The 22267-nt window shown below is 57.7% G+C and overlaps 5 protein-coding genes across 5 annotated transcripts; all 5 read right to left on the bottom strand.

Moving 5' to 3' along the window:
• Nucleotides 1-406: 406 nt before the first annotated feature.
• On the bottom strand, nt 407-2194 carry LBRM_31_0670 (conserved hypothetical protein; the record flags this gene model as incomplete). Its single annotated transcript, XM_001567016.1, has 1 exon — nt 407-2194. The coding sequence occupies one exon, from the start codon at nt 2192-2194 to the stop codon at nt 407-409; it is 1788 nt and encodes a 595-aa protein (XP_001567066.1).
• A 728-nt stretch (nt 2195-2922) lies between these two features.
• Nucleotides 2923-5040, bottom strand: LBRM_31_0680 (conserved hypothetical protein; the record flags this gene model as incomplete). Its single annotated transcript, XM_001567017.1, has 1 exon — nt 2923-5040. The coding sequence occupies one exon, from the start codon at nt 5038-5040 to the stop codon at nt 2923-2925; it is 2118 nt and encodes a 705-aa protein (XP_001567067.1).
• Nucleotides 5041-8751: 3711 nt separating this feature from the next.
• LBRM_31_0690 (hypothetical protein, unknown function) lies at nt 8752-10776 on the bottom strand (the record flags this gene model as incomplete). Its single annotated transcript, XM_001567018.2, has 1 exon — nt 8752-10776. The coding sequence occupies one exon, from the start codon at nt 10774-10776 to the stop codon at nt 8752-8754; it is 2025 nt and encodes a 674-aa protein (XP_001567068.2).
• Nucleotides 10777-14335: 3559 nt separating this feature from the next.
• LBRM_31_0700 (conserved hypothetical protein) lies at nt 14336-16846 on the bottom strand (the record flags this gene model as incomplete). Its single annotated transcript, XM_001567019.2, has 1 exon — nt 14336-16846. The coding sequence occupies one exon, from the start codon at nt 16844-16846 to the stop codon at nt 14336-14338; it is 2511 nt and encodes an 836-aa protein (XP_001567069.2).
• A 1444-nt stretch (nt 16847-18290) lies between these two features.
• On the bottom strand, nt 18291-22085 carry LBRM_31_0710 (conserved hypothetical protein; the record flags this gene model as incomplete). The annotated part of the gene is made up of 1 exon (XM_001567020.2): nt 18291-22085. One exon carries the CDS (start codon nt 22083-22085, stop codon nt 18291-18293), a length of 3795 nt encoding a protein of 1264 aa, XP_001567070.2.
• Nucleotides 22086-22267: the final 182 nt, after the last annotated feature.

Below are 22267 nucleotides of genomic sequence, written 5' to 3' on the forward strand. Positions count from 1 at the left end.
GGGGAGAGGAAAAGGGGAAGCCGTAACCGGTTGCACCCTCGGAAAGAGACCATCCATAGCACGCCACTGCGAGCAGGAGCCACCGCAACGACTCACGTTTGCGTTTCTCTGCGTAGAGGCAAACGACAAAGGAGTGAGGTATGCGTAATCGAAAGCGCTAGACAATACGCCCTGAGCCAATGGATGGATGGATGGATGGGTCACTGATGCTGCCTTCATAAGGGGTGGCGAGAAGGAGAATAGTCAACTACAAATAATTGCTGGTGGGCGCGTGCGCATGCAAGCATGCCGGAGTGCAACGCGCGCAGTGGCATATTGCACCACCTACACAGCTCGACAGCTACACTCACACAGTGAGTCGGCCAAAGGGAGCATCCACATGTAGGTGAGAAACAGTAAACGCGTGTTAGGAGAGCGGTGAGGCTGTGGCGTTGGAAGTTTCGGCAGGTGCCTGAGTAGTGGCCCCGTTCGCCGCGGCTGCAGCAGCGGTTTCCGAGGTGGCGATGGTAGCCACACTCTCGCGCGACGCCACCTCCCTGGCTACCTCCTCCATCGCCATCACGCTCAGCTCCTCCAGGCGCATCGCGCGCCCCAGGCGCTGCTCAGGAGTCACGCTCATGTCAAACAGTACGAGCCGGCACGCCTGAAGCACAATTTGCCGTACGTCACGCTCATTGGCCACCGCCAGCACGCGCAGGATGTCCTCCTCGCCCAAATTTTTGTCTACAAGGGCCCGTCGAGCAGTGCGCGCACCTATGGTGGTCCAGTGCCACAGCGAGGACGCCGACATGGCCCATGAGGAGTACCAGCTGTCCACCTCTCGTTTCCAACTGTTGCCGTAGAGCTGCTGGCGTGAGGCCAGGTGATACTCCTCCGCCACGTACGATAGAAAGACAGGGCCGAGGGGTGTGGAGACAGCGTCGCGCAGCGCAAGGTGGGCAGACTCGAAACCAGATGCGCCATTGTCTAGCCACGAGAGGAGGACCTTTGCAACCCGCAGACGGCGACGCGCGTGCAGCTCGCGCTGCATCTCTGCTGTGAAGAGCACCCTCCCCTCAAAGACAAGGAAGAAGTGCAGCGGCCCTACCAGCGCCTCCAGGAAGGTAGCCCCCAGCAACTCCTTCATCGGGTTTCCCGTCATCTCCGGCACGTTCGCTGGGTCGACGGTGCCGTACCGGTCGTAGGCCACACGAGTGTTCTCGTGGCTGAGGACGTTGTAGATCTTGTTCAGCTCCTGGAATTTGATGGTGGCGTTTGAGTCACTTGGGTTCTTGTCGGGGTGCATCTCCAGTGCCTTGCGGGTGTACGCCTTTCGTATCTCGCCCGGTGTGGCTGTTGCCTCCACACCTAAGAAAGCGTAGTAGTTGACTGGTTCTGTTGCCACCGGCTCCGTCTTTCCCGTGCCCGCCCCTTGCGGCGATGGACTAGCCTCCGCACCCTCTGCCGAGTCGCTCGGCATCATGGTTGGTGGCATCGTGGGCCGCGAGCCGTCCTTCTCCGCCTTCTCATACGCCTTGCGGGCTTCGCTAAGCAAGTCCTCGTCTGTCTGGGGCAATCCCTCGAAGTCTCTAGGGAGGTTCACCCGCACCCATGCCTCTGCGTTGCTGTCCCAGTATGCCTCACCCTTGCTAACCTCGCTCACAGCGCTGCGGGTGTTGCTGACGCCGCGCACGATCTGCCGCACACCAGCGTACGCGCCGTAGCCAGTCAACCCAACAAAGCCCGCCATACCGGCCCCAAAGCCCTTTGCCATTCCACCCCACCCGCCCTCCTTGGCGCCACCGTACGTGCCAGCCACGACGCCGGCCAGGCCAAGCCCAATGCCCGTAGCAGTATTCCGAAGGCCGTCCGACAACCCTTGCAAGGCGTGCTTGGGGTTTCGACTAGCGAAGAGGCTCGTGATCTCCTCAAAGATGGGGCTGTCCGTCTCCCCCTGAGCGAGGGCTCCTCCACTGTCACTGGCTGCTGGGGGGGAGGCAGCTGGTGCGTTCGACGTCGGCGCAGCTGTGGACGGCAGCGGCGCTGGGCCACGTGCTGGGCTGCCGCCCTCGGCTGGCTTTGCCGTTGGTCGCTCCATAGCCGAGGGTGCGTCCTTCTGCGGCAAAGCCTTTACGCGGCCGAAGAAGAACACGATCGCGACGAACGCGGCAGTGAGAAGTTTCCAGTTAGTCAGACACCAGCTGATCAGGAGCATGCGCCTGTGCCCTTGCCGCTGAGCACAGCAGAGGGGGGGGAGAACGAAGGGAAAACAAAGAAAATAAGAGGAAGGAGGCAGAGAAACGCCCTACGATGCGCACGCGTTGGTATTGCGTGTCGGTGATGTTCCGCACGGCACAGCGCGAGAAGAAGTCGAATGGGGCAACAAAAGAGAAAAAGTGGCGGTGGACGCTGACTCGCTGTGGAGAGAGGCAGAGGCGATAAACGCAGGTCGGAGGAGAACAGGAAGCGCCACAACAACCAAAAAAGAGGGGGTGGAGAGAGGGCGCTGTCGCAGGTGCGCACACTTTGTGAGGAAGGCGACAAACAAGATCAGCAAGCCCCATAAAGCACCAGAGGACGTGAGTCCTTTGCTGTTCAGTAGGCTCCACTCAGCATAGCGAAGGTCGCAGGTGAGCAGCTGGGTCAAGTCAGCCGTGCCCTTCGAGTGCAAGTGCATATTTCGCACCCTCTTTCTTTGGTTCAGCTTCTCCATTAGAATGTCAGGTGAGAGACGGGAAGAGGTGAGACGGACGGTGGATAGTTCAGCCTCACCTCTTCCCGTCTCCCACCGTGCACAACAGCGGCAGTAAACAAAACAGAGGAGAAAATCGACTAATCGGTCCTCAATAGAAAAGACAACCGCACACCAAATCACAGGTGCACTGGCTACCGCTGGCCAGACACGATGAGCACATCAACGTTCATCCCTCTTCGCCTCCTCGTTCATGATGCCTGAAAGGCTACAAGGCAGACGTTCTCCTCCGTCACGTCACGCGTTGTGTACTGGCACTGAAACGCCACGTAGCCGAGGCGGCGCAGAAAGTGAACGCGTAGCTGGTCAATGATGCGCTTGCATTTACGCCCCACCGTGCGCCGCTCCTCGTCCACGAAGTTGCCGCACACTGCCCACGAGGACATGCTGGCAAGCGCAGCGAACTCCATCTCGGACCAGGTGAAGGAGGTGCCGGGTAACACGAGCGGCGCAGGTGCCACTTCTAGTTGCTCAGGTGGGTTCATATGCTTGAGCTCACACCGGTGGTGGCAGCAAGTTGCGATCACCAGAATGGGTAACTGCACGTGTGCCTGCGATATGAGCACGGGGTTTTCTGTAAAACAGGACAACGCGAAGTCTGTGCATGCGCCGCAGAGGTGTTTGCCTAGCACAGCCCAGTTCTCCAAGGGCCGCGAGATGGCATTCGGTACCGTACCTGCAGCCACCTCCACCTCCCCGCTCGGCACTGGTCGAATCTCAGAGAGAAAGGCTCGAGTCAAGTCGACGTCTTTGATGTTTATTCGAAGGCGCTGCAGAGGAACGGCAGTGTGTCGCACTCGAGCGTCACCTTTACGCCGAAAGCCATCCATATCGAGCACCACGAGCGGCGGCCGCTGGGCAACCTCGGCAAGAAAATCCCACCTCAACGAAGACAGCGGTGCTGATGGTGTTGAGGGTGAAGTCTCTGTGGCCACATCACACTGAGTCGAAGCCACCCCCTCTGCCTCATCACTTTCACCGACAGAGGTGGTGGTGGAGTCAATGAATTGGAGGCGCTGAACAATGAGCTGCTGCAGCGCCACGGAAAGGCCACCCTTGCCGGCACCAAACTCCAAGAAACCATCTACGTGAACCGGTGCGCGTTGGCTGCTGCCGCGCCCCACGAGAATCGAGTCGGTGTCGTGTACCTGCCGAATCACATCGCTTAGACAGCGAAGTAGCCCCATGTGCTGTGGCCCGTGTTTCTGAGATGCAACCTCTCCATGAGCCACGGAGGCAGAGTTATAAAAGGAAGCCGTTTCCTCCGGTGTCGGGGTAGCGGCCGGCTCTCCTGAAGCTGCATGACGGTCTCTCAAGGGCTGCCGCAAGATGACGAGGTCGGGCGCAATACAGGAGTCGTAGCACTCATGCACCTTGCAAATGAGAGCCGCCAGATCCTCTACGGACAGGTCACGATGGGTGTACCGCTGGCTCTTCCCTTCCGGAAGCGCATTCCGCACACTCGACACAAACACTGCACCGCGATTTGCGTGCTTGTCTTCACTAAAGTAGGGCAGCTGTTGCGTCACGTAGCGCAGGTCGGGGCAGACCTTTATGTGCTTCTCAAGCCGTGATGCGTAAACGGTGTGATTGGAGTTGATGGGGCAAGGAACTCGCATATCCCCGCGGTAGCCAGCAGCGTTTGACTGACAGGAGGTCACATCCTTCGCTGATTGTGGGGCAGCGGAGGGAGTGGGACCTGTCTGCTCGACGTTGTGGGTGCAGCAGTACAGCGATCCAGGCCTGCACTGGGTGCGGCAGAATCGGTGCTTGCGTGTCACGTAGTAACTGCAGAAGTTTGGATCGGGGTTTTGTGTTGGCGGCTGCACCTTTGGTGAGTTTCGTGCAGAGGCGCCTGCCTCCGCGTGGGTGGCGGTGGCAGTCATTGGCGGTATCCAAAAATGCAGCACAGGGCGAACAGCGCGCCTCGGCCTCCCTTTGAAGCGCCGCTTGTGTTCGGGAGGGCCCCCCACCCCGCCCCGCCTGCAGAGATGGGAAGGAGGTGACGAATGGCGTGGCAAACGAAAGGAGGGGGGATGGTGGGGGACAAAGAAGAGCTGCACGCATGAAGACGCCACAGGGGGCACAAGTACTGCACAGACGTCTTCAAGCTCGGCTCTCCGGCTTATTGTTTGGACGCTGACAGGCAGGGAGGCTGAGGAGAAGGAAACAGAAAAGGGAAATAGGAAAAGAAACTCATGCGCTTGTGGGGCGTCACCATGCGAAGTGTCCGGTTCTCGGTCGCCTCCGCGCACCAGACGAGCGGCACCGCCCCGAAAAATCCGCAGCATACCTCCTCGTACAAACATGCACGGAGTGTACCGCACCAGACTCGGACAGGTCGCTGCAGAAGTGCTGTTGATCGGCGGGTATGGGCCTGGGTGTATGCGTGCCTCTTTTGGTCAGTATGTGTGCGTGCATGGCTCGCATCGCGGAGGCCGCTGGTCGACGACGTTGATGAAGGCCGCCTTTCCCTTCCCTTCCCTCGTCCCTCCACTGCCGCCACTTACAAGCTCGGCCCCTTTTCGTTTGATTGCACTACTCAGAAAACAAAAAAAAAACAATACAGTGGTTGAGTCAGAACGTAGGAAAACCACTGCGCAGTCGACAGGCCTGGTCACTCCAGTGTTGACCATCGATCTCCGCCTATCGAGCCGTCAGCACAAAGGGAGAATCAATAGAAAAGAGTGGCCCACGCCCACCGCTCAGCACACAGGGGAGGCACGCGAACTTAATTCGCTCCGCAGAATGGTGGCGAAGTGGGTTGCTCTCAGCAGCAACGTTTTTTCCTGCGGTACCGGCATATGCGTCTTCTGCTCTCCCTGAGGTCGCCGCCGTGTTTCGCTACAGGACTTTCCATAGCTGTACTCCGGCCATGTTGGTCGGTGAGAGAAACTGAGCTGCGTGGCACGCGCTGGCGAAAACACACACACGACGAAAGAGTCCTCCGCACATGCCCTCGTACACGGCGCGGAAGGGCATGCTGGTGCGGCCAAGAAATAACTGCGGATACTCACGCCCTTCCGAACATTGCGCGGTGTTGCGGAAGAGGGAACAGCCCTGTAAAGTACTCGGCCGGGGCAAATCCCTCTTCGCGGACACACACAGTCGATCCTAAAGTGCGGTTTGGAAACGGAGTGTGACCCGACGCACAAGCACACAACTCCCTATGGAAAGGAAAGCCCGAAACAATGGCCAGACGAGTGACTACGGAACCCTTAAGCGAAGCACCTCGGCGAGAATATCTTTTTCTGGTCATCGTGCCCACTCTCTGCCATGCAGCATGAGTTCAACGCCACTTGACCCTCGGCCCGTCACAGGCCCTTGACGTTGCACTCATGTTGCATGGCGGAGAATGGACACGGTGAAAGGGGGAAAAGAGACAAGGCGGGGCGTGGGGAGGGAAAAGTGAGGAGGGGGAGCCTTCGAAAGACAAACAAAAAACAGTAAAAGGCAGTGAAGAAAGAGGGAGAGGGGGAGGGGAAGGGGGACCAAAGAGAAGCAAACGAAGAACACAAGACGCTCCGCCATCAGCCAACAAACGCACCGACTAACATCAACCCCAACGGATGAGAGAAGCCTACCAACGACACACGGAGAGAGAGAGGGAGAGAGAAAAGGCGGCCAACAGAGAAACCCACTCGAGCAAACGAAGGCATGCGCGTATTTCTGTGCGCGAGTGTGTCTTGGGCACGTCTCTGCTGGTCTGAGCTGACATCCTAAGGCGGCAAACGCGAGGCAATAGAGAAAGAGAAGCCCAAGCAGCAACGAAACGCAGAAAGCGCAGAAACCGTTGAACAGGAAAACAAAGAAGGGGAAGAGAAGACTGAGTTGAATTCAACGCGTGTGGGAGGCTTCCCCCATACCCATCTCTCTCTCCACTCAACGCGACCTCCAGACAGTAGAAGCAATGTGTGATACGATAAAGGAAAAAGAGAAGTGCAAAAGATGCCATGATTGGGTGATGCTCCCTTTACGGCCGTACTAGGCGTGGCCCTGTACGCTGCTACTGTTGCTTTTCCTTGCTAGTAGTGGAAGGGCAGAGGCCACCACACTCTCTCACGCCTTGACAGCTACTACGACTCAGCACGCCTACATACAACGCTTGAAGAACAACGAACCGGGGCGCTGAGAAAAGGACAAACGAGAGAGGAGAAGGGAGGGAGTAGGGGTGGGAAGGGGGCAGTAGCGGTAAACTAGCAAGCAAAAAGGTAGCAGGAATTCTAGAGAGCGCCTGCATGCCAGCGCACGCACGCACGCAGAGAAGACGGAGAACAAAAAATAAAAAAACGGCGGCATCACCGGTGTTATTGCGGCCTGAAAGAGGAGTGCCGAAAGAGGAGGGGGAGAGGTGGAGAGGGCGACCACAGCAGCACCGTCGAACAAAGTAGTCCACAAAAGAAAGAGCGAGTCGCAGAAGAGTGGTGGCGCAGTGGAGACAAGAGACACGTTTAGTTGTCTTTGCCCGGACTGCTCATCTCACCCACTTCTTCTCCGTCCCACAACTTGGGGATTCTCATGTACTCACATCTCTGTGGTGTGACCCCGACGCGCTTTTATTGCCCACGTTCCTACGGCACTGAACTGCGCACAACCATAGTGAATGCGCAACGATATCTGACAGAGTGAATAGAAGGCTGCAGTTAGGGTTTGCTCAGGCGCGCATCATGGATGGGTAAAGTCCTCTACGCTCAGCATTGCTGATTGCTCCTCCGAACGCTTGCGCAGAGGAAGGGAAGCGATAGGATCCAGAAGAAGGCAAACAAATCATTACACAGATATTCAGCAGGTTCCGGGATGACTGGCAGAAAACTGATTCAACGCAGACGTTCAAGAGGGAGGAAGGGGGGGAGGTGCAGAAACAGACGTAAAAAGACAGAGGAGGAAGCGAGCACCGGAGCAGGATGAGAAAGACACAAACGGCAACAGCAGAGGAAGTCTCTCAGCAAAAAAAAAAAATAAAAAAATAAAAAAAAGCGAAGAGAGACGGGGAAAGGAAAAATGAAAGAAGGCGAGGAGAAAGAGGGGCGTGGGAAGAGGAGAAGTGGGTAGAGGGGGAGAGGGGGGGGGGGGGGGGGCAGAGAAAGAGCGCACAGAGACGGGTAGTCATACAAACACAGAGAGAGAGAGACACTCGCCAGTCAAGAAACTTCGACAGAGAGAGGTAGCAGCACAACTGCATAAGCAGACAAGCACATACACATACGCCAGCACGAGGGAGTAGGGAGCTTGAAGCCGTCACGCGTACAACAGACGAGTTTTAATGAAATCTTCCGGTTTATTTTTTTGCGCACCTTTTCTCATTTCAGTTTGCAGAAAACGAGCGGCAACATGCAGATCCCCTCCCCCCGCCTCTTTCGCTGGTTGAATAGAGGAGGGGGAGTGAGGAGAAGCGTGTGTGTGGGGGGGGGGGGTGGGAGGGGGGAGATGGGTGGTGGAGGAAGTGGAGATAACTTTGCAGGAGAAAAAAGGGGGGAATTGTGATAAGGCGAGTCAACACCACAAAATACATTTGGAAAGTGGGCAACTGTGCGTGTGTGCGCCGTCATGAAGCAAAAGAAGAGGACGAAGGCCACGGCGACGAGGCGAACACACGGGAAGGAAAAAGAGAGGTGTGAGGAGGAGAGAACGCGGTGGCTTCGAGGAATGGAGCAGCACTCGCGCGGCGAACACCCCCGATAAAGAGAAACGGCCACATGGCTACTGCAACGGAAGCGATTGATGAGAATAGTTCCACACGGCAAAACACATCAGAGTCCATAAGTCAGGGATTTGCTCACACACACTTCGCACCAGTTGAGGATGCGTAGTGCGGGAAGGAGAAACGGAGAGGCAGATGTGAGTAAAAGAGAGAAGGAAACAACAAACAAAGGAAACACGCGACGGAGGCGACGCCATCGGAGGAGTGTCAAAGCTGCATAGAAGTCACCGTCAAAGGTACGCAGGGGTAATTACAAAGTGAAAAAGGAGCCGGGACCTCACAACCCCCTCTCTCCTCGTTCCCTTCAACTGGTCCCACTTCACGATTTTTCGCTGATATCACCGGACGAGGAGTGTGACTCCGGCGTCGCGATGCTCACCCAGACTCGCTGCCCTCCCTTTGGTGACTCCCGGAAGATTCGCTGAATCATCGACCGCCGCTCCCGTTCCCCCACTGGTTGCCGTCCCGTCTGCGGCATGGCATCGCCCGGCACCACGACTTCGACACCCCTCGCAGCCGATATCTCGTGCGACGGGAGAGAGGGCGACAGGTCAAACGCATTCGGCTGCAAATGCTCCTGCGGCAGTGACCCGAGAAGCACGCCTGCATTGCGTGTTGCGACGGCGAGCGTGGGAGAGGCGGTGTTCAAGATCAGACTGTTGACCTTGTTACACCCCTCAGTGGAAAGGGTAGACTCAGAGAGAACCGACATGCCCTCATTGCGCAGCCAAATGGCCTCCAGGGGGGATCGCACACCGTGTTGCCTGCCCCGCAGTGCCCGAGGTGCTCCAGGGGGGGAATACTGTGCGGCAGGGGTGGTGGCAGAAGGTTGCATCGGGGAGAGCAAAATGGGAGAGTAGGGCAGTGCGGAGGTCGATACAGTGGTAGAGTTGGCGCTAGTGATGAAGGCCGACCGGGGAGAGCTTGACACATTGAACCTCGAAGAGCGCCTAGTCAGAGACGCACGCAAAGGAGACGGAGACGGTGGAACCTCCTCCTGTGCACTCAGCAGGGCTACCGACGCGCTAGGCGATGCGAGGGGGGGAAGGAAGCCACTGGAGCCGAGCTTGCTCGCACGCAACAAGGACTGCACTGTGGAGGACACTCCCACGTATGTCGCACCGGCTCTAGGATCGCTAACGTTTGGGGACAGTCGGCGAGAGGAAGCATTGTCTACGTGTACCGCTCCCTGTGTAGATAGGTTCTTGTCAGCCGACTTGTGGTAGAGTGCTTGAGGAACGCCGCCCACCTGCCAGGAGCTTTGCAGCGAGGTGCTCGAAGTGGGGGTACTGATGGTGGGGTCAAACACGGCAAACGTCATGAGCGGTGCTACCTGTTTGGAGCCGAGCGCAGCACGCGAGGACTGTGTGGAGGTGGCCGTGACGTCCCAGCTGGGTGGTGAACCACAGAGCTGCTGTGGTGGCTGCGCCTGTAGGGGTAGTCGAGGATGCAGAGGGGATGTGACGGACATGGTATCGGCGGTCGACTGTCGTGAAGTGTTTGTCAATGTGCGCTGCAGCGTAGGGGGGGAAGATATTGATGGTTCTCCTCTTGTCAGCGAGAGTGGAAGGCGCATCCCTGTCACCTCCAGCGTCGCCACGCCCTGGAAGCCGCTTGGTGTCGCACTTCTTTCCAGTGTCATTGAGTGCGGTGCAGCGGCCTGCAAGCTCAGAGGCGCTTCACAGCTGGTAAGGAGCGGGCCCGTGTCGGCGCACAGCCCCTTCGTCGTCGTGGCGCTGATGGGCATCGTTACCTCTACTACCCCTTCGAGAAGAAAGCTGCGTTGTGCAAAGGATGTGTAACTGCAGTCGCTGAGCTGGTCGATAGTGATTGACTTCGTGTTCAGCCCGTTTAGCTCCTCCTGTGCGGCCAACTCCTCTATCTCACGCGGCGCGGGTGAGGCAACAAGCTCAGCGACATCTGTTAAGAGTGACGCAGGACCATCCAGCAGCTCCTCCTCCTCATCCCCTGCGTAAGAGCCCCTCGACAACACCTCAGTGTGGGTTAGCGTGTCAGCGTGTGCAAGCGAACGACCCTGCAGAACTCGTGGCACCTGCTGCGGCGGCCAGATGGTGCGAAAACCACTGAGACGGCGGAGCTGCAGTGGGGCCTGCTCCTGCGGTGGCGCGGGTGGCACCGTAACGAGGCTTGTGCCGCTGGACCCGAAGAAGGAGGTGGCAGAGCTGTCTATGCGCGCTGGAGAGTCCTGCGACATGGCGGTGGGGTCAGGCGAGGCCGACTGCGCAAGTAGTGTCGGTGAGAGACCCGGTAGAGGGTCCAAGATAACGGAGAAGCGCTTCAACAGTGTCGACGTACGGTTGGCGGGGTGCTCAGGCGGGTTCATTCCCGTTTGGGCGCGTGCGTTCGAGTACCCTGCGCCGCGGAAGCGTGATGCAAGGTATCGCCTATGTTTGTGCTCGACCCGAAATGGACACACACACACACACACACGCAGAGACAGAAAGAAGGCAAGGAGAACGGTGGAGTGAGGTGGGGCGAGTTGGGGCGGGTTGGGGGGAGGGGGAAGGGGGAGGGGGGGCTCATAAAAGAGTTACCACACACCTGCGTTGTGTTGCGGGTGCTGCGTGTGTCGAGTTACCCCGGTAAGGCACAACTCCCTTGACAAGTGTGCGAAGAGACAGAGGGGGAGGGGAGAAGTTGAGCGAAGAGAGAGAAAAACCGGGTCCGAGACAAAGAATCCCTTCAACCTGCACACCCCCTCACACACGCGTGCGCGTAAGGTGGGCAAAGCACTAGGGAGATCGAGTAGACTAAAACACGGGTGATGGACAGCGGCGCCTCAACGTGCAGCTCAGGCAGAAGGCCAAACACGCCCAAAAAAAAAAAGCGAAACGCAACACCAAAAAAAGAGACAAAGTCGACCAGAAAAACGCGTGGTGACTTCGTGCGAAGTGTGACAAGTACGAAACAAAAAAAATATCGGATCGAGGGGGGGAGGGGGGGGGGTGCAAGCGTGTGGGGAGGGGGGAAAATGGCGCACTCACAGAGACACATACAGTTGAGACGACAAGCGCCGCCGTGACTTACACGTACGCAACAAACAAACAGGGGAGGCGAAGAAAACGGAAGAGCGACAGGCGTGCTCGTGTGTGTGTGTGTGTGTGTGTGTGTGTGTGTGTGGGTGGGTATGTGTGGAGGAGGGAAGCCACAGCAAACTATAGGGATGAAAAAGCGTCACGGAAGGAGAGCAAAATGTGAAAGCGGCGAGCCAAAATAGCAAAGGCATAAAAACAAAGGCGCGCAGACGTCAGCAACGGCCACCCCTATACGCTAACAACACTCCACCGCGGCACTTCTTCTCTTACGAGTAGTGCCGCCTGCAGCACGGGCCTCAAGCGTCGCTGCCACTTCTATTGATGTATGCGGATGCAAAACGTGCGTGGAGGGGTATGGGGGAGGGGGGTATGGGTGGCCTCTCGGAGAGCAGCACCATAAAGGACACAGTAGTAAGCACAGAAGGCAGATGAGGAAGAGGGAGCGAGAAGAAAAAGTGCGTCTTGGGTGGATATCCACATATATATATATATATATGTGTGTATGTGTGTATGTGTGTGTATGTATGTATGTACCCCCCCACACACACACACACACAAGTCAGGTATGGTCGTAGCAGCAATCGCAAGTGGTAATCGCAGTAAACGTAGAAGCAGAGCTACAGCGCGTAAAACAGGGGGGGGGAAAAGACGGCAAACAGGTGCAAGGCAGAATAAAGGGGAAAAAGGGAAAAAAATGTAGCACGCAATGCGCACGAGAAACGAGGGGAAGTGAAAGACACACACCAACAGCAAGCAATGAAGAGAGAAGCCGAAGGGTACACAGAGAGAGAGAGACGCCTGTGCAAAGACGCGGCCACACATGATCAGCAAGCAGGACGAGAGGGAAAACTATACGTCCACAAGCACCACGCAACAGTCGAGGTGCTTTTCGTTTCGTCCTTCGTTTGATTGTGCACTATCAAGCAGACGGCTCACCGAGAGAGAGAGAGAGAGCTAAACTCCGAGGGACGCCTGCACACAATCGAAGCCAGGGCGAAGAGATCTGATCCGCGCAGAGGAGAAGGCAGAAGGACGAGGGGAGGAAACCCCAAAAATGAAAATGGGTAAATAATAAGTAATATGAATGCTGCGAACAACACGGGCTACGTGCGGGTCAGCAGGGGCACCTGCGTGCTCGTACTAAAGGCGGGAGGAGGGAGAAGAAATAAAAGGAAAAGAGGGGGGGCACAATCGCTATGGTGTTCCGTCTTTCTTTTCTAAGGAGCACTGCTGTTGCCGCTGCTGCGCATACGCGATGGTTTGTCGTCCCTCCTGCCTTTTTCGTTCACTACAGTGTCTACACACTCGAATGTGTACATGCATGGGAAGGTGCGAGTTTTTTTGGCGGAGAAGAGTGGGAGAAGGTGGGAAGACAGTGGGTCCACAACTCACCGAGCTCGCACCTCCCTTACCCCTCCCCCTCAGTGTGTCGTCCCCTCACCGTACGAACCCGAGAAGTCAACGGAAACGATAAAGGGAAAAAAGGGGCAAAACAGAAGAGAGTTCAAAAGGGGGAAGGAAAAGCAGCGCTGGTGGTATCGACCTACGCGTACGGCGACCAGTTAACAGCAGAAAAGTGGGCTAAGCGACGAGAGAAGGCAACTACACAGAGGTGTTGCGTTGTTCCTTCTCTTGGTAGGAAGCGTAGTTGGCGGGGGGGGTTTGCCCGTCCCCCTCTCCTTCCACGTCTATCCTTCAGCGCACGAATGCGGCGTGGCCAGCAACGAAAGGAATAATCTTGTGTGTTGTTGGCTTGTGTGCGTCTGTGCATGCACATGCGTATGTTAATGGTTGTGGGCGTGAGGGGCAGCGGAGGGAAGAGGGGTGAGGTGCACTGCAGCATACGGCTTGGCGGGTCAAAGCAGACAGCGTAGCACTGACGAACAAGGGAACGACACGCATATGGTACGATACGACGGAATTGAAGGGACACGTGAGCCGCAGGACACGGGTTTAGCGCGCAAGTTTACACCACTGTACTGGAAATCATGTTTGCTTGTTTGTCTTTAGATGGCCAGCCATGCGCAAAGTGTGCACCACATACTAAAGAAGAGCGCTCCTTTAGCGCTAGTCTTGCTTAATTTTTCGGAGAAGGGACCACCATATGCACCCACCACGATTACTACTGCGTTCCTCGATGGTCATCGGCTGGAATCAGGAGACGGCAGATCAGCTGAAACTAGCACCACTCACTGAAAGCACCATGGCTGAAGAAATGCGTGTGCAGCGTACCTCAGAGGTGTGCCCAAGCTCGAACGTGCACGTCGGCCTGCCCAAATAGACCCAAATACACACACACTCTCCTCCCCCCCTCTGCTGCGAAGGAGTGAGTGTGCGTGGGTTTGGGTCTAAGATAACTCGGGGAAAGCGCAATCCATATGATGAAATCCCCAGAAAAGAAACCCGGGAAGGAAAAAGGAGCGCAGCACAGAAAGAGAGGTACCCCCGCAGCTAACCTAAAGGCAGCAGCACCTTCTCACACCATACATACGCCTCCCCCCTTCTGATACGAGTGAAAAAAAAACAAAGATGCCGCCCGCTAAGGAAGGAAACGGAAAGGGGGTGAAAGGGAGAGCTGAGGACCTCCATGAAGAGTCCGTTATCAATCAAGGGTAGAAAGAGTGGCTGGAGGGCCGTTTTGCGGATTAGACATGGCGGATAGTATCCACACGGAGAAGAAAGTAGTGCTGCACTGTCTCCCTCTCTTTGTCGTTCACTTCTCCAGGACCCCTTCGAATGAGAGCCGCCACCCTCTCCCCCACAATCTTATGCACATTGCTCCCCTTCCCCCCTCCCACACACACACACACGTGGCGCACCGGCAACAAGAAACCTGAAACACCAAAACTACGCCCTTCCGTCGGTCTCCGCTGGGGTCTCAAAAACAACCGCCTTGTTGACTCCTGAGGCGTGATGTTTGTGAAAGCGCCTGCGTCGCGACCACCTGGGCGACCCGTGCGTGCGCTCGCCGTTACCGTCCGCCTCTGCCTTCTCTGCCGACGCCTCTTCCCTCGGCGTCTTCGGGGCCTCTGCTTTCCCTGTTGTCGTAATGAGCTGCGCCGGCTGCCCCTCCACTCCCGCCGCCGCTGCATCCTCGCTACACAGACGGTCCGTGATGGGTAAACACACCTCCGTACCGATCAGCGACGAATCCGACGCGGATCGCACGGACGTTAGGACCAAGGCCGAGACGCCCGGCTCGTACTGCAGCGGCGAGAACATGTAGCCGCCATTACCGTCAAAGTAGAGAATCCAGTTGTGGTACTGCCACACGCTGCGACGGTGCGCAATCGTGATGACAGTGATGCCGAGCTCGACGCAGCGGTCGTACATCTGCCGTTCCACGTCGAGGTCGACAAGACTGCTGCACTCGTCGAGAATGGCAAAACGCGGACGGTGAAAGAAGAGGCGGGCCATGGCAAGACGTTGCTGCTCACCAAGCGAGAGGGTGCCGTCTCTCCATGCCAGCCGTGTCTCCCACGACATGTTCAACTTGGTGAAAACGTAGTCCAGCCCCGCCATCTGCAAGTAGCCGTACAGTTCGGCCTCACCGACGGTGAGATCCTTCTTCTTGAGGGGGTAGATAACCTGCTCGAGCAACGTACCGTCGTACATGTACGGCCGCTGCGGAACGTAGTACAGCTGCTCCGCCTCCGGCTTCTCGATACGGCCACCCCGCAACTGCCAGAGCTCACCCAGAAGGCGGAAGGTGGAGGACTTGCCGCACCCATTGCGGCCAATAATGAGTAGGTTCATCCCCGGCTTGACGTAAAACGACATGGAGTTGCAGAGGCACTCGCCAGTGGGCAGCACAAGAGGGACGTCGACGAACTCAATGTGGTTGCCACGCACGATATGGCCGAAAGAGCCCGCGTAGTTCACCATGGGCTTCCCGTCATTACCGCGCATCGAAAGGGTGCCAGGGGGGGAGTGTACAACTGGGGACTGCGCAGTGCAATCCGTTTGCATCTTCACCAGCACATCTGCATGGTCCAGCGCATTGAGCAACTGTGCCAGTCGGCGTGTGTAGCCCACAGCGACAAAGGCCCACTTAATGTTCCACATGAACTTCCCAATCGCAATGGCGAGTGTCTTGAACGTGTACGAGGCACACGTCAGCGTCGCCGTTGCCGCCTCGGCGGTCTTCGCCACGTTCCTCTGGTGCATCGCAGCCATGGAGCACACGACGTAGCCCACCAGCACTGACCCATACTTGTTGTGCAGGACCTCAGTGAAGTTGAAGCGAGACTGCACGTAGGCCGCGTAGCGCGACTGGTCCGTTACCGCCTTGAAGAGGCGCTGCAGCAGCTTCTCATAGAATCGAAACCCCTTCGTGACGGTGATCTCCTCCGCGTGGGTCAGTAAACTCTGATGTGCCCCTCGCACTTCACCCTCCTTCGTCATACGTTGCTGCACCATCAAGTCGAGGTTCGGGGCGCAGCAGACTACCCACACGGCAAAGCTCACGTAGTAGGACCATGTCATGAACGTCCCTTTCCACCCCGTCTGCCGCGCCAATGTGAAGGAGAAGGCGATGGCATCAACCAGCGGACGCGGAATGCCGGTGAAAAGGGTCGCCACCACGCGCGACCAGTTGCGCACATCCTCGGTGATGCGCTGGTCCACACGGTCTACCCCATGCAGACCCGCCAGCTGGAAGAAGACGCGGTGCTTCAGGTAACGGTCGGAGAAGTACGTGGCGAGGTTGTCGCGGAAGTGCAGTCCCAGCAGCTCCGAGTAGTAATCCAGCGTCACATGTAGCAGAGTGGCTGGCACGCAGGTGGCGGCAAATACCACCAGAGCACGCATGACGTGCCGCAGGTTGCCCTCGATTGCCGAGCGGCTTACCAGTCCGCTGACACTCACGAGGCGCACCGACACGTAGGCGCGGGCGAGTATCATCACGAAGATAATGTAGATACTCCGCGCCTCGCGCCCGTGGTAGTTGGGAATCGCCACGCGGAGCAGCTGCATAAAGCGTTGGGGCACAGACCTCTCTTGGCTGACCTGTTCGCTGTAAGGCTCAGCGGCAGCCGTGGAGTCAGAGGGGATGGCAGAAGACAGAGCACCAGCGCGCGGAACTGGAGAGTGCGGCGACGTAGGCATCGATTGCAACACGGATGCAGGGCTGCTCCCATTTCGTCCCCCGTCTCCAGAGTTGCCGCGCTCGATGGTGCCATGAAGACCTCGTATCGATGGTGGTGGCATTGCCTTGGCCAGCTGCCGCCCGCTCGATGTGGCATACATAATCGCGAGAAAGGCGAGAGAGCTACCCAGAGAGCTAGTCATGACGGGGTCCCGCAACCGCGACGCCGCGTACTCCCTCACATACTCGCCGAGCACCTCAGAGGAGACCATCGCGAAGGCAAGTCTCGAAAAATATATAGAAGCGAAAGGAGAGAACAAAGGAGACTTACTATGCGTCAGTCGCACAGACGTTGAAGCATAACTCTCGAGTCTCGTGAGTTTAATGTGTGAGTTATGTGTGTATCTACGGAATGAGTGTAGCTGAAATGGTGAATGAGAATGAGAAAGAGGCCCGCAACAAAGGAAAGGAGTACACGGCGAGTCTCAGCAAACAGCCGTGGTGACGGCAGAAGGAGGTTAAGAAGGCCTCTGTGTGTACATGAACGGGTGCGCGGCACTACCAACAACCACGCCACCACCACCGGCAGAGTCAATAAGTGGCTGACACACGAACAAAAAAGCAACGATGTGACAGACGCAAATGTGCCTCGCGCGGCGCGAGAGATCAGAGGGGTGCGTTGGAATGTGCCCCTTTACCCCCACGAGGCCGAATCAGCGGCAACTGGCGAAGGGTACTGAGAAGCGACGGCACTGCAGGAGGTCGAGGGATGTGAACGATGCGCACGGGAGGGTGTCAAAAGGGGTGCTGTACGAATGTGCACGAATGTGGAAGAGCGCAGCATGAAAGGGGAGAAACGAGCGAGAGTGGGCAAACGCCAATGCGGATTCATCATGTGTGGCGAGCAGCCTCCATCCATGCGCGTGCCTCTTTCCTCTGTGTGTGCCATAACGCAGAAGTCCACCGCTGCTACTTTACCCTCTCCCTCAGCACTCCGCACAGGCCACAGGTGCCTTCCCGTGCTTCTCCCTTCCTCCCTCGCTGCATCTCAATTGAAGTCCTAGCGTTGCTCCCACTGCAACAACACAGCGTGAAGGTGCACACAAGAGAGTGACTAGACTAGGAAGCATAAGGAACGAGCGTACTCAGCGAGGGGAAGAGAAGATAAAAGAGAAGAGGGCTGAAGCTCGTATTGCTGCCACCCATCATGCACATAGTTTCTGTGTGAGTGATACACGAGTACAGGCCATGAACGGAGTAAAAAAAGAGGGGGCCAATACGGTGCGGTGCAACGCACAGACATAAGCACCGATTCACACCCGCACGAACGGCGCTGGAGGAAGAACAAAGTGAACGACGAGCTGCGCTGATAACGATGAGTGGCCGAGGGGGTTGGAGGAGGCAAGTACAACGGCGACAGCGCCCCCCCCCCCCGCCACGCCCATCCATACACGCTCAGGCCTCTTCTGCCTGTAGCGCCATACCTGACAAAGGAAGGAAAAAAGGACTGCTGTTCTGATGACAACTCGCAGTTGACGTTACGGAGGCAGAGTCGATACGTCCCGAAGCACGGCTGGGTGGCAGTAGACCACGTGCTCAGGACCCCGTTAGATGAACCCCCCACCCACCCTCCTACCAGTATCCGCAGCACCTACTCCCGATGCAAGCAAACACACAAATGGCGCCCACTCGGACTTTCGCCCTCCACAGTGACGCCTACGCCGTCTCCACTGCGCTCAGCAGTTCTCGAATGTATCCGTGATACGTCTCGTTTGTTTCGTACAGAGACAGAAGTTCATGGTGCAGTCGCTCATAGTCCGCTACTGGCACCTGCACCGCTCGCTCTGGAAAGGGCGCCGTGTGCTTGATGGGGGCGAGTGCAGCATTTACCAGATTGCGTAGCGGGGCCTCGGGTAGCAGCAGCGAAGCACCCGGCATCACCTCCGAGGTGGCGGATGCCTCGGTCGGGTTCTTGGCGAGAAGTGCAGTCCGTTTCGCCATGAGCAAGCGGCGTGTGCGAAAGAGGGCGTTGATGACATGTGACTCCCGCTCCAGTGAAGGGCAGTGGTAAGCGGCAAGCACGAGAGCCGGCAATACCCCGGTGCACAGGAAGATGAGCAGCTGCGTAATCGACTCCACCTCGGTGGGGGACGGAGCGCTGGCAGAGACAGTAGCTGAACAAGGTGGTGCCTTGGGCACACTCGTCGATGCCGGCCACGTCGAGGAGACGCCAAGTGAGGAAAGTGTAAGGAAGGCAGTATCCGCACTGTGGCAATCTCCGCTGGGTGCACTACCTTCAGCTTCGGCAACTGCGTCGTCCATCTCCTGCGCCCAGCCAAACAGAAGGTATTCATGTCGAGCCGCGTACAGTAGTAGCGGGGTCACATCATGCTCCTGTGTGGAGCTCAAACGCGGCCGCGCGACCTCAAAGAACTGCGTCGTTTCCGTCGGCAAATTTGCGGCGAGCAGGTGCTCGTCAGGTGCGACTTTGACGTTGACAATGTCAGAGAGAGCCGCAACGTACAATGCGAAGGTCGATATGGGTAGACAGTCACTCAGAAAGTCGCTCGAGAGGAGTGCGGCAAGACGAACTGAGCACAGCGGAGCCACAGACGCCGTCCCGCCGCTTGCAGCCCTACTCTCGTCTCCGGCATCCTCCTCGGGTAATGCAGTCGCTGGTGGGAACTCGGCACACAGGGCAGCGAACAGATCGTCCGGCACCTGCGAGTCTGCGTCCGTGATGTTGCGTCCCATTTGACTCATCGCCTTGCCTACCCCGTAGTGAGATACGTGGCGCAGTATTGCTTGACAGCAGTGCCACTTGCTGGAGCTGTTGATCGAACTAGAGGCTGCTGAAGAACGCAGGCACACGCACAAGGCAGCGATGATCAGCGAATACGCCGTGAGCGGGTCTGGAGGAGGATTAGCACGGCTGCCGAAAAGGCCTGCGCTGCTCGCCAACGCATAGAAGCACTTGGCCGAATCCGCAGGGCTCAGCACTGACGCCTGCAGCTGCGTGTCCAACACCTGTTGCAGTTGAAGCAGAAACCGGCACCAGGCCATGGGGAGGCAAAACGGGCCAGTCTCCTGCCTCACGAGCCCTTCCATCTGAAGGAGAGTAAAGCCGATGTGGTACAAAGGGCCGACTGCAGTGATACGCAGCTGCTCATTTTCGCTGAGGTGGTGCTGCACGTAGGTCGAGAATCGAACTGAGGAGCCTTCAGTGCTTCCCAGAAGCCACTCGGACAAGTCTACTGGATCTGGGTAGAGTGTCCCTTCGTCCTCGTATCGCTCCAGCTCTGAAAAGTCCAACAACTGGAGCGGCGTTTCCGCGTCGGTCTCCTCGCCGGTGTCGTCCTCGTCTGCCACCTTCGCGCCCGCTGGAGCCCATGCAGTAGTTACTCTGGCTTTTTCCAGTTCCGCAGTGAGTCCCTGCACTTGTGCATCTCGCTGCGCCACCAGCCGCTGTGCAGCTTCCAGCTCGCCCTCCATCTCTGCCAGGGCAACACCACGATGCTCCAGCTTGCGCTTGAGGGCCGTGTTCTCTCGACTCATGCGCTTCAGCGACTGCTGCAATTTGCGTACGTCCATGTGCTTCGTTGGTGAATCTGCCGCCTCCTCCACATCGTCACTCCCCGCCCTCTCGCGTCTTCTGGGGGTGCTAAGTTCATCCATCTGAAGCGGTACGTTGGCGCCGGCGCCGTTGCCTTCAGCAACGTCTTCCCTGAGTCCTGTGAGCCGTAGTGGGCCTGTCGACACTGCCACAGGCGAGTTGCTCCCTGAGACGCCGTCACACACCAGCAAAAAGGAACCCACTCGGTCTGAAGTGCTTTGGGCTGCCGCCAGCTTATCAGAAGCAGTCTCCAGCTCCGCATGAATCTGCGCTACGTCTGCAGTGTGCTCGACCACCTCAACCTCAACCCCCTCCTTGGCTTCTTGTAAGCTGGGCAGTGCCGCCTCCTTCCCGGCTAAAATAGCTCTGGGATACTCCGCCAAAGCGGCCGTCTCGGCCGGATGCGCTTGCGGCACGTCCTCGGCCTTGCGCCGTGTCGACTTGATAATACTAAGCTGGGTCTGCAGCTCTGCTTCCAACTGGCTCAATTGGCTTTCCAGCGCTGCAATGCGGTTGTGGTGAGCAGTCTCAGCCTTCTGACTCTGAGTTTGCAGCTCTGCATGCATGACCTGAAGGGCACGGTGCTCCTCCTGCAAAGTAGAAAGGACAATTTCCTTGGTGTCAAGCACCTGCTGTAGGTGTGCAATGTGTCCATCCCCGGCCTCCTTCGCCGAGGCAGCACGGGTGTCCTCTGCCAGGTGTACTGTGGTAGGAGTGGGGAGTTCCATTGGTGCTGCGGAGGCAGCCTCCGCATTTTGTTTGGACTGCAGCAGCTCTGCTAGTTCTCTCTCCCAGGCCTTCTCTCGTTGGCTGTGTTGCTCATACCTTTCCGCCAACGCCTCCTCGCTCGCCCGAGCACGCCATGCCCACTGTGACTTCTCCTCCATCAGCCCACCCACCGTCTCCTGCATTACACGTAGCGCCTCGTCTTTCTCCACAGCCTCTTGTTGCAGCCGTGTCGCGACTTCAGTGAGGTGGTCCACGATGGACAGCACGGCGAGGCAGTCGCTTTGCTTTTCCTCCTCGAGGGCGCGGATGTGGTGCAACAGATCTGGCCCTAACGCAGCAACAGGTTCTCTGGCAGACGTCATGGAGGCTAAGCGCGGTAGAAACTTAGCCACGCGATGAAGCGCATCTGCCAGTTCCTCCGCGGTCGGCGGCGGACTGCTGTTGTTGTGCAGGCGTAGCGCGCTCAGCTCACCTTCATGTGCTGCGAACAACGCTGAGGATCTCGCACACGGTGGTGCACTGGCGTCCTCCGTCACTACGTCTGACTTGCTCTCCACTTCGTGTACCGCGCTGGGGTAAAAGCGCGCCACCTGCTTCACAACTGCGAGCGCCGCCTCGTGCACCGGGGACCACGCACCAGTCTCGAGAACAGAGTGAAATGCAAGTGGCGCGTCCGTGCCAGCGCTCGGGAGAGCGCGATGGGGCGCCGCACTAACAAGACTGGCCCACTCCAAGCACTGCCGCTGCAGTTTGTTGCGCTCCCGCACAAGGTGCTCCACCTCCTGCTGGCTCTCGCGCAATGCGGCCGCTGATGCGGAGGTCCACATCGGTCGGTGTGGCTCAGGCGTCGTGCCCCCGGTTGTCCGTAATGGCGAGGCCACAACGCCGTTGGGGCTCTCGAAGGAGGACGCCATCCAGGAAGGGCCGGAAGGCGCCGGCACTGAGAACGTAGACGAGGGTGATGACCATCCTCTCGACGACGGCGCGGACATGTTGGGCGCGCCAGCACCACTGACGGTAGAGCAGAGTGCCTGCTTCAGCTGCTGGATCTGCTGCAGGTTCTTTCGGTGGCGCTCCTCGGCCGCCACTAGGTGCGGAACGGTCGTGCCATCGGCACCGTTCGCACGCGAAAAGGTGCGTCGCCGTTGCGTTGGTGGTGCTGTCTGCATGTGGACCGCCGATACTTTAAGGATGAAAGAGGGGCCAATGAGGAAATGACAAGGAAATAGAGAAAACACAGTGAGACGATTTGCAACTCACTTCTACTGTAGCCCTTTCGCCAGTAGAAGTTGCTACTCTACGTAGGCTCCAATAGGGCTGTCGAGTAAACCGTATGGGCGGTGTAGTGAAT

Source organism: Leishmania braziliensis, chromosome 31, assembly GCF_000002845.2.
Source record: "Leishmania braziliensis MHOM/BR/75/M2904 complete genome, chromosome 31".
Taxonomy (NCBI): Eukaryota; Euglenozoa; class Kinetoplastea; order Trypanosomatida; family Trypanosomatidae; genus Leishmania; species Leishmania braziliensis.